This window comes from Pezoporus occidentalis, unplaced genomic scaffold, assembly GCF_034315485.1.
Source record: "Pezoporus occidentalis ecotype Australia unplaced genomic scaffold, CSIRO_AGI_Poc_V1 ctg34, whole genome shotgun sequence".
NCBI classification, from domain to species: Eukaryota; Metazoa; Chordata; class Aves; order Psittaciformes; family Psittacidae; genus Pezoporus; species Pezoporus occidentalis.
The window spans coordinates 838233-850427 of record NW_026915376.1 but is presented as its reverse complement, the minus strand read 5'-3'; the positions used below and the strand labels follow the sequence as shown (position 1 = coordinate 850427).

Sequence of the window (12195 nt, the reverse complement as noted above, 5' to 3'; positions counted from 1 at the left end):
AGATACTTTGCAAAAGCCTATTTTCATTCAAGCCTAGTTTCATTCCTAGCAATACCAGATTTTTTTTAAGTGAGAATCCATAACTGTACAACAAACTGAGAAAAAGCAAGACTGCCCTGGGTTAAACTATAAACAACAGACAAACCACTATTAAAATATATTAGGTGCATAAATAATTTGACTTTGAAAAGGAACTGACTTAACAGATTCAGTGTTCATACCAAAGCATTTGACTCTAACCATTTTTCTGCTCATACGCTTGCCATGCAAGTATCAGGACTCCTTTCTACAGCAATAAATAGGTCAGATACCATGTAAGCATTTCATACAGAAGCATAATTCTTGCAAACTCAAAAGTACAAGACCCCAGCCATACAAGAGAACAGGGAATCTCACCAAGGCATTGACTCCAGACCTAGTACAGATAGGTGAAGACTTCATTTCTGCAATCAAATCTGCTGCTAGTCAGTACATACCCAGTACTTTTAAATAGTCTTTGTGTAAAAACAGTGCCAACCAAAAGCTACTACCTTATGGTGCAGTAGAGAGTATCATTATCTTTGCTTTCTGAAAGAAATATCAAATGATAATTTTTCAAGTAGGAAAAAACATTAAGATCTTACTTCTTGCCCTGATGTTCACTCAGACAAAAAGCTTATAAACTTCCAATTTGTAGGCAGAATACAACTTACATGATTTAGGTTACCATTTGTTTGACTTCTGTTGTGTGTCACTTCATTCTCACAGACACAACAGCAAATATATCTAAGAAGAGGTTATACACTTCCCATATCTGTTGCTGCTGACTGCTGACTGCTTCAAAGCTCTTTGTTAGCTGTAGGAATCTAGTTTCTATAAAATGACAGTGATCTTACACATTTGCATGTTGTGCTACACTGTTTCTACTAGAGAAGAAACACCCAGTGTAAAGGAGTGCACCATATATAAAGTACCATTTGAACTTTGCAATTATTTAAAGCCAGAGTCAGAATTTGTAGAATTTCAGTCTCATAATTAGTTACTGTAAATGGTAGGCTAAAAGCAAATGACGTAAAGGATCTAAATTAGAGAACTACATAATTCTTTGATCTCAATATGGGGTCAAACAAAGCTTGTCCTAACTGTAAATACATACACAAGTATTTACCCTTCCCCATTTTCAAGAAGTCAACATCACATCTCCACTGAAGAATATTAATGAAATTTTGCCCTCCCATATGATCTTTGTACCTAGGTTATTTCATAATAATCTTTACTTCTGCCTTCCTTCTAATTTATTTGTGGCAATATGCCGTCCATGAAAAGTTTTATCACAGCCAAATTGATTTATGTTTCAAGTTGTTTTGGTATGGTTTTTTTAACTTCTGTATGAAATGAAAACACTTATCTTATTAGATGCCCACAGCCTGAACAATGAAAATTTGAAGCCTTCAGGTGTACAAGAAAGAAAAAAGTGTTACTGCTGGGTGCAAAGATCAGTCTGCTTATCAAAACATCAGTGGAATCTTATTTTAGCACTGAACCCTCCTGTCTTCCTAGACAACACAGCAGTGAAAGCAAGTTAACAGCGCTGCTTTCTCAGGGGTGCCAAACTCTCTCAGTTCCTGCTGTCTTTCAGGAAAGCTTTAGGTGCTCATGCTCACCACTTCTGAAAAGCAATGCCTAGGGTAATGATAGGTGATAAGATAAACTGGGAAACCAAAATGCAAGTGTTTAATGAAACACCACAAGCTGCTGTGCTGCCCTTAACTCATGCTGCTGCACCCAGAAATTTCAAATATTGCAAAACAGCACCAGATGCTGCATATCACAAATGTTAATCGGTATTGAGATTAATCCTTCTCCCTCATGCACAGCTCCCAGAGCGCCAGCCAAGACTGTGCCTTGTATGGCCAGAAAAAGTACTATGGAAGAACTCAAGGTACTTTTTCCTCTCCAGAGACTTAACTCTGCCATCAGAGTACTGGCAGTCCTAGTATCAGGACAGCAAATGAGAAATAAAACTAGATTCCCTGTAAAGTATCATTACTGGTTACCAGGCCAATCAATACAAGTATATTTTTTCTAACAGTACTGACATGCTGCTTCCTATCCCATTCTCTAAAATCCAAATAGTACAAACATAGCAATTTAAAAACAGATGTTATAGGATTAATTTAGGATTTTTCCTACATGAAGCAGAACAGTTCTCTCCTGCTAAAACACTGAACTTCCAGTGGGCACAAAAGAAATCTAATCCGGAGGGATGATATTTAAATTATTCTTCTGTTATACATGTAAATAAGCTTAGCACAGACTGTCAAGAAAATGCTCTTTTTCAAGACCATCCTCTAAGCAAACAGAAGCCAATGGATTTAGGGCAAAAGTTTGATAACATGTCTGAACATGTATGTGGTTTTCCACATCTGCATGTTGTCAAGAGCTTGTGTGCAGTACAGTTTCATGCACATGGCCCTGGTACGTGGCATGCTTCCTGACATCCCACAGAAATACAAGGTGTTGTAGGGACAGGACAGGATGAATGATCTTGGAAAGGAGTTAAGAAGCTATTTAGGTGGGGAGAAAAAGAAAATGCTCTGTTTACAACTCTGGAGATTTTACCAAATACGAAATAACATCAGCATGGATCTCCAGTATTTAGTTCCATGCTTGGCTACTGTCCCTGAGTGATCATGGTGGTTCTTGGTCTCTGTGCATTAGCTTCTGATCTATACAAAAGCAGTCACTTTATTGCCAAGGGATATCACATTGTTAAATGCATTAAAAAAAAAAAAATTGAGATGAAACAGGAAGATACATTTTTACAAGTCTTCCCCCTCCAGCATCTGTAATCACATCACTGCAGAGTAATCTCATTTTTTCATTTAAAGAAAAAGCTTTTAAGGTCCCATGGTTGCAAACGCACCAAAACCAGAAGACAAAGCACAGATGTCATCATACACTCCCCCAAAAAATCCCAGAGCAATAAATCTATATTTTCAGAGAGCGATTCAGCTTATGAAGCACTTATCTTTGTTGTGGCCATCAGCAGTGCTTCAGAAAGGTGGGTTCAGGCTGAGAAGTTTTTTCTTAGTTTGGTTGATCAACAAACCTGTCTAAACTCAGCAAAATTAGAAGCCCACACACTATATAGAGTTTATTACATACATATGTAGCTGTCACCTATGTAGAACAGGCACAGAAAAGCAAATTTTAGTCTATGAATAGAAATGAAGCATATGCTACATCATACGCATTATGTAGATCTCAGACATGAAATTGTGATTTAACAGGAATTGCCAGCTCACCTCCTAACAGTCTCTGTCGGAATAAATAAAAAAAAAAGTTGCTCACACTCATATGTAGAAATCAATCTTATTTTTAGAAAGAGAGCACTGCTGGTTCAGGAGGCAAACCAACTTTTTTCTGAATTAGAACAGTTAAGTAAGTAAAGATTTCTTTTCAGATTAAAGAATAATTATATCTAAAGGAATATTTAACACATTTTGAAGTTGGCAATATCTAAAATACTTTAATTAAGATAACATGGAAGATTTTATAGGATCCACAGTATTTACCTCAGCAATCTCTATCCTTCTTGCAAGTTCGTCAAGAGAAGAAAAGCTGTCATCTAGTGATAAAGCTTCCAATGAGTTGTAAGATGCTCGTTCAGGTGAAATGTCTGGAACAGTATCAAAGTCCTCTTGGTTTTCTAAGTTTGCAAATGATTCTTCAGTGTCTATTATGTTACCATTTAAAAATCTGAGAAATAAGTCTTCTTGTTCTTCATTATTTACCTTCTCCTCCTCTCCTGCTGTTCTCTGTATTTCCTTGCATACTCGTGAATTGGCAGTACTCTCAGTCTCAGATACTTTACTGCACCCAGAGAATACATTTGATGCAATTCTGTCCTGCGAAGATTTTTCATCATCAGGCTGTTCATGTTGCTGCCTTAAATCACTATTTCCAAGCTGTCCACTAGTGACTTCTGAAGAGCCAGCAGCATGTTTTGATCTGAGCAGATTTCTATCAGCTTGCACATCTTTATCGGTAGCAACTAAATCAGTAGGCATATAATCAGCATCTGTTAAAAACAAAGCATCTACCATTGGCTCAAGAGGGAGTTTCACTCCAGGCTCCTCAGCTGTGACTTCTATTTCTTCCACATCCTTAAAGAGTGGTCCTTCTCTCAGCTGCAAACTGTTATCTTTACTGGCATCCCCAGATGATAAACAGCCCGAAGAAAGCCTGCCCACTGTCCCTGTGGACTGGGTGTGTGGCTCTGATGTTGATTCAGCACTGCAGTGCTGCTCCTCCATGTGGTCCTTTCCTGCAGCTACCCGAAGACTTGCTGCCTCCATCTGTCTCTCAGTTTCATTTTCACCTGGAGAACCAGTGCTCAGCTGTTGATCTTCTTTCTTTGGTTGAATGCCAGGACAAGTTTCAGTACCTAAGTTCAACAGGAAAAACAATTCCAGTGTTTTAAAATGATTCAAAACACCAGCCCAGGGGAAAGAGTATACTGTGATTTGAAAACGCTGCAACCTACTGCTTTAAAATGCATTCCCATAAAGGGCAGGTATTTTAAGCTCTAGACAATGCAAAAGTTTCATTAGTAGTCTGAAAAGCTGACTCCCGATTCAGCAAAGTATTCACACACATTCTTGCAGGCAAAGCATGTGCTTTAGTGCCCTCCTGGAAAGAGTTACTCCCATATTTCAAGCACAATATGTATGTATATTTCTCAACAGCCAGTTTTCTTCTATGGCATATTTTATGTGAGTGCATCTCATGGAGACCTGGAGACAAATTTACTTAACAGAAAATTGCATTTTGATGCTAGTGTATCTATCACACAGGGAGATACCTGTATTTGCTTAAAGCAGCTGACATCGTACTAATTTAATGAATTTTAAATTCAGTTTCTTTTAAGTGGGCAACTAGCTCCTCTGGTTAACGCTATATTAAATATCCACTATTTTACACAACAAATTGAGTAAAAAGTTGTTACTTTTGGATACATAGGTTAGTTTACATATTAAAAAATGCAACTGGATGCAACTTATTTCTGTATTCGCATTTACAATACAAATGAAAACTGACTTTTCTTATCTGAATTGTCAGTAAGAAACCAGGGGAATTCTACATAGCTTGTGAAATCACCTACTATTGGCATTATCAGCTCATGAAGTAGATGGTTAGCCCAAGTTGTTTAGGCTTATGAAGAGTAAAAGGGGACATTTAAAATTAGAACACTGAAGCAAGCTATGACAGAAACTTTCATTCCATACGTCAATAAAAATTAAGCTAAGACTATGTTATAGTAGGACTATTGTTACAGTAACTGTAACAACCTCAAACAACAAATGAACATTTCTAGAAAACACTCATTTGCATTTTTTTGGTCATAGCAAAAAGCAGAAAAGTCTTATGAATGACAAGATGAAGCAATGCCCTTATTAACTGTATACATTGTCACAAGAATGACTAAAGATCTCTATGCCAATCTTATCCTTCATCATTGGTTAAACCTCACCCAAAATCTGAGCAACTTCCTGAACTTGTTATTTGAAACAGGGTCACATTTGTTAGTCTTTAAAGAAATGTTTGCATTCATTCATTGTATTGAACAATGTTATTAAATTATAAACTATCCCCATTTTAAAGGATAATGAAATACAAGGTATCACAAAAAAGACTGGCTTGAAAATTGAAAAAAGGAATATCCAGCCATCTCAAAATGCAGAAAAAAAAACCCAACCCCAGAACAACATCAACAAATATAAAGAGTACAGGGAATTTAACTTCTGTAAAACACTGAAAGAGGAAATGGGTAGGAGACGGGACATTTTGAATATTAGACACAGATGAGTAGACAGCTCAAGGGATTTGTAATGGGATACCGAGTCCTTCACATACAGGTCATGAGTTCAAACACAGCCTGGATTATTGGTGCAAGATTTTGTTACCATCTGTCAATTTTTCCTTAGTGGATACATCCACATTACAACAGACATCGTTGTTGGCAGCTCCAACTGCAACAAATATTAAATGGAATTTACCATGAAGGGTGACCCTTGAGCTCAGGACTCTGTTCCTAAGAGAGTAATAAATGCTCCTAGCATCCTTATCAAACTACAGACATACAGCAGCTTTCAGTATTTTCTTTACACCTATTTCAAAACACCTGCATTAGAAAAGCCATGCCCACTATAGACTCTAGGCAAGTTAAAACAAATACTTTTTTCCTACTAAGTTAATGAAGATGTACCCACCAACATGGCAGTAATTTTTGTCTGACTGTCAGAGATACAGTTAAGTGTCTACTGGAAATCTTCTAGCACAAAAGCACTTATGGTAATTTAATAAATGTCCCCCTCCTCACCCCAGGTTATTTCCAACTTGACAGTTTGCTCATCACAGTAACCTGCAGCCATCACTTTTTTATCCTGTTAAGCCAAGACAGCCTAGCAGAGAGAGTACTGACCTATGACATTCTATCATTGGAGAACTCACACTTCTCCATCTTTGTCCTTCTTTCCATTTAAAAACAAATACCATATGATCTAAAAGTAAACAGGGTATAAGCAGTTTCTCCCCATCTTGGAAACGGGTCTATATGTACACACTGCAAAATTATGCTAAGCGTTTTATTTAATTAATAATTTTCATTAGAAAGAGTTTCATGAATCACATGGTTTTGATTATCTTTAGTTAACACTATTAAAGGCTTTCAGTGAGAATCTGAAGAATTTATGGACATAAAATGTATCAAATCTCATCTTTTAATACGCACACGTAACTTTAAGGGCCCAGGTCTCTCTGTTGGTAGACTCAAAGAGAAAATCTGCCAGAAAGAAATATGTAACAGAACAACTCTTGCTCAGAAGGGCAGAAGACTACTTCAGCTACTGTCCCAGGAATCTTGACCAGCCAGCTTCTTATCTTGATCACTGTATCCCCAATAGAGATCGTAAAATCTTAGGATCAACTGCCTACAGAGACTCCAACTATGTTCCCAAATGCCTGCAATAAGTCAATAGAGCAATTTTTGCTTTAGATCAGTAAGGCAACTGTGATTTTACTTTGAAGGTGCTACCTTAGTACAGTGCAACAATCTCTACAATGTAATATATCTCTCTGCATAAGCTAATACTTCTTATTCATAATTGATATATAAATTCTTATTTTGGGCATATGAATTCATATGAAGGACAGTCCTCAAATCACTTGAGAATTTCCCTTTTCTGACTCAGTGTCAGACTAACTCTACCAGCAAAGTGAATTAAGTAGCTCTCCTGAAGATCGGCAGATACATTTCTGGCAGAAGTTTCCACATTTACGTCTCATTTTTCATGATGTAGAGGAAAAAACCCACCCCAAAGAGCAGAAGACAAGCATTCTAAGTTTTCAGTTAGAAGGCCCATGCATTTAGGGTAATGCTGAACAGGTTCAAATATTAGGAACTGGATGATTATTCTAGCATAGGATTCTGCTGAGGTTCAGGCAAAATCAAGAACAAGCCCCAGGTGCCCCTACTCCTTCTAGTGCTGAGCTGTATCACTCAGCCACAGCTCAAATATGTTTTGTGCAGCCCATTGAGTAGTGTACACAAATTCAGAGTTATGGATCAACTTGTCCTTCTAACTGCAACAAAAACATTCAGCCCCCTGCTGCCAACGCGCTGACTCAGTGAGGGGCAGCAGTAGCTAATTTACCACGCACTGACTTAACAGATGAAGAGACCTGTCAGGGTGACAACTCATTGTTTCCTCAAGAACACACTGATCTTGTGAAAGCCATCTTTTGCAAATTTTAACCATTTAAATTTGAGTTAGGCTTGAATTATTCCTATCTTTGTACTGAAAAAGTATTTAGCGCTGCTGCAAAATTCTGTGTGTCATTCTATTGGATGGCACAGTTTTATTAATTTACAGGCATCTCACAGGAAAGCAAAGATTTTGATGACATTTTTAGAAGAGTTACATTTAGAGAAAGGCACAAAAAAATCCATTTATACCATTAATACCTTCCACATTAAGTTTGCACTACTGTATTTAAACATTGGCACAAAATGCTCTTTAATTCAGCAGTTTCAAATTTTCAGAGATTCTGCTCTCCAGAAAGCTCTCATTCCCACTTAGAATAAAATAAAAGTGCCTTTTTTCAATGGGAATTTCCAACCATCCAAAAATAAAAAAGCATCGAGTTCTTTCTTTTTATCTGCTTTCTGAGCTGTAGAACATGTTTGCTTCGTATTTTCAATGTTTTGTGTTTAGTTAGAACAAAGACAGGGAAAAGGCAGCATAGGGTTTAAGAGGATGAAGAGGATCCACAGATGTAGAGAACTGTGACACTGTATCTGTGTTAGTTTCTCGTTCTCCTGAACATCCTGGCTGGTACACGCCAATTAGGATTCTCTAAGTTGAAAGGGACCTCCTCAGGTCACTTAGGCCAACCTCTGTTTTTTTTTTTCTGGTGAGAAATTCTGCTGCTTTTGAGGAAAGGTACAGAGTTTAGGCCAATTTTGCAACTGGAATGTGGCAAAAAAACAACCCAGAAACTTCTTGCTTAAAAGAGAACACAGGTAAAGCACAGCCTGGCAGCCTACCAATGCTCCCCGTCTCCATTTTAACAATTCATTAATTTTTAAATGCTTCATAAGAACCCAATGACTTTTAACAAATTACTCAAACAAAGCAGTCAAGGCAGAAGGAAGAAAATGAAGCAGACATAAAAGTGTGTACTGAAAAAAATAACGGAAGAATATTTTTCTCTTCAAGACCAACAAAAAGCTTCCTAATTTTCTGTGCTGCTACAAGAAAAATTGTCTCAAAATCAGTATATTGCGTATAATTTACAATAGTTACTAAAACAGTTACTGCTGAATGGTTATCTATACTGAATTGCCACAACTCAGAATATTTGTCATCAGATTGTTTCCCTTATGTTTTATACATCCAAATTATGTACCTTATCTCTAGTTCTGTACAGTTTCATAGTTAATGTAGGCTGCTATAAATGTATGCACATGTAAAAGACCTTTTTTAATGTAGGCTAAAATTACTTAAATTACAATTCTGAATATCAACATCTCATTACAGCTGCAGCGCCCATTGTGCAGTTGTGGAAAAAAAAAAATTAGCATAAATGGATGAATCTGTGGGAATCCAACAAATGCTTTAGCCTCAAATGAAATAGTTTCAAAGTATTTATAGGAATATGTCAGTACAGTGGAGTATTTAAAGCAAATGTATGCACATGCACATACACACACAAATACCTGATTTAAAAGCAGCAGCTTCTCTTTCCTTTAAATGTTTTGATTCTGTTAACTGAAGCAAACAACCACTCTCCCGTGTATTTCCTGCAGCTAGTAGCTGTAAAACATGATAGTATTTCCCATAAGTTTTGGAATGAAACAGGAACACTGTGACTTTTTGAAACATCCAAACTTCAAACAGTTTCTATACTAAAGTGGAAATATTCTATCTAATAATATTTAATATATATTTATAGCAGTGTTTGACTAAGCAGATTCAATTAAACAGCTGCTTACCTTAGTTTTGCATGCCTGTGGCCTGCAGCAACAAAGAAGAAAAGAAAAAATTAAATAACTTAGTAGCAACATTCTTCATATCAAATATAAATGAAATCTTATAAACCTTTGCTCTCTTCTATTATTAGCACAGAACTTTTCTTACCCTGAAACAGCATCAGCATGCTAGCATAGTTTCAAGCACAGACCCATACTACATGTGAATATCATCAGAAGACTAATTAGCCCAAACACTGCTCCACCTAATTAAGAAAACAGTCAAAAGAAAACTTACTGCAAAATATCACAGGATTTAAATTCCTGTAAAACATTATGGTCAAACAGAATTCCACCAACTTAAAAATATCAAGTAAGGACTCAGTATCTACTAGTATTACAACTAATGATCATTCTATCAGAGACTGAAGAATGGAAAAATCCTCGCAAAACATTTCCCTCTCCACAGACTGTTTACATGGGACACGTTTCTGGGTACTTAAGACACAGCAGCTTCCACTGGGATTCACTGGTGAGTCAGCACTGCTAACAATGTGTGGACTTTGCAAACTGTGTAGAGATTCATGCACCATGTGTTTTAACATGCAGTGTCTACCTCTCAGCCTTTCATACAGCGATGAAGACAAAATGTTCAGCAATTTGTAAACTACTGAAAAAAGTAGGGGAGGCAAGAGGCAAAAGTACCGATGCTAACACTCTGTAACAAGAATGTTTAAAAGTCCCACTGACCTTTAAATTTTACCATTTAAACTTCAAATAAGGGACACTCAAAACTATCTTTAAAGAACAAACATGTTCAGTAATCAGAAAGGGTTACATTACTTTCAACTACAAAAGCAGAATGCTCAGATTTCCTGAGATCTGCATGCCATTCATTAAAAATTAAAGTATAATTTTAATTACAAAATAAATGGAGATTAAAGTTTGAGGAAAAAAAATAATCTTTTGCCTAGAGATTTCAGAAGGGTAATACTACTAAATACACAGAACTAATCATGGCAAATGAACACAAGCCTTAATTTTTATCAGACTGCAGTGTTTCTCAGAACCAGGAATGATGTTACATAACTGAAATTTTGTATTTTGAAGTGAGGCTGCACAGAAGAATCAGGAGAAAGCAGAGTTATTCTCAAAATAGTGATAATCGAGGTGACAATAGGGAGGTGCTGCTAGATGCAGTATATAAATTACAATAGATTTGGATCTCAAGCTTTTTGTGGGCTTGCAAGGTCACGTGCAAGGAAATTTAGGCTGAGGAACCCTGCAGGCAATCTCTCAGTAGCAGCAGGCTGTGGGTTCAAATACCCAGCCACAGGGCTAGGGCTGCTCCCTCCTCCTAAGGAAATGCAGAAGTACACTTTCCAGGTATTCCCACCCAAACAAACAATCCCTGCTGGGCTCTGGCTATCAGCCTGGTTGTTCTCAAACTTCTCTGTGGCCATCCTGAATAAAAAAACCCCAAACATATTCTCTATGAATAACAGGAGCATCTTGGCTTTTACTACATCCAGACTAAGCCAATGCAAATATATTTGAAAAAGTTATCTCTCCCCATCTGATTGGGAGTATCTCCCTCATCACAGGTCGGTCTTTTCACAGCATCTGGATGTGGTTAGTTTCCTTATTATTGTTGCCTGATCTTCTTCTATTGATTGGCACCTGATATATATATATTTATTTATTTATTCATTTTTCACATCTGTCCCTTAAACTCAGTGCCTAGTAGGTAGGTAGGTAGGACATTAACCCATGAAATAACAGACCTTCTCCTTCCTGATGGGTAAAATCCCATATGTGTTACTACCCAGAAGAGTGCCCTAGGCACTGTCCAAAAGTTTGTGATAATGTGATATAGTGATTCAGGAAGCTGATGGATCAGGTAAAGCATGTATGAACTAAGATTTCACATCTTTTCAGAGTACTGCCACTGTACGGAACTACAGAATCACTACTTCATAACATTTATGTAATCCACAGGAAATCAAGAAAAGATAACTAGAATGATTTAAAGCATTGGGAAATGTCCTAAAATGTGGGAAATTTGTGAATTAAAACCTTTAGGGTAGATGCTGGAGTCTAAGATGCTGGACAACTGAATTTAAAAACAACAACTAAATCAATAAGGTATCAGACAGAAGCATCATCATCAGTTCCATAGCCTCTCTCTTCCTAAATTAACACTACTCAGTTTTCACTTTGACTGAAAATACTAAAACTCAAAACTCCATTCCTGCCAAACTAATGACATGCTGGAACCAGATCTAGTCCCTGGGCATTTTTTAAACTGTACTAAAACATTGTGAAAATTCATGGTAATGGACAAATTTTAGTTACATATCCAAAAGAACCACCATTTTATAACCAAATTCACTGCAGTCAATGGATGCAACTTTTATTTTGACACTGACTATTTTAAAAGACCTGCACTAGCAAGGAGACAAAAGCTATGCTAAGGTAAGTACTGGAAAAGTAAAAATATTGTCTTATACGTACTGTTGATGTGAAGAGCAAACTCTAGTAAGCTTTTCCAGCTCTTCACCGCTCAGGTCTTTAGCTGAATTCCTCAGTGTTGTAAGTGGACTAGGAACTGCTGTTTTCCATTTTCTTTCTAAATTAAACCAAAATCAATTTAAACCAAAGTACTTTTATAAAAGTATTAT

The 12195-nt window shown here is 36.9% G+C and overlaps 1 protein-coding gene across 1 annotated transcript in view; it reads right to left on the bottom strand.

The window, feature by feature from the left end:
- The window catches only part of CNST (consortin, connexin sorting protein), a 36192-nt gene that overhangs the window by 9817 nt on the left and 14180 nt on the right, over nucleotides 1–12195 (bottom strand). Inside the window, exons 5-8 of the mRNA XM_062629472.1 lie at nucleotides 12029–12143; nucleotides 9539–9560; nucleotides 9263–9359; nucleotides 3558–4429 (exon numbers count right to left, since the gene is read on the bottom strand). Of these exons, the coding sequence (XP_062485456.1) occupies nucleotides 3558–4429; nucleotides 9263–9359; nucleotides 9539–9560; nucleotides 12029–12143 (1106 nt within the window). The remainder of the gene's footprint in view (nucleotides 1–3557; nucleotides 4430–9262; nucleotides 9360–9538; nucleotides 9561–12028; nucleotides 12144–12195) is intronic.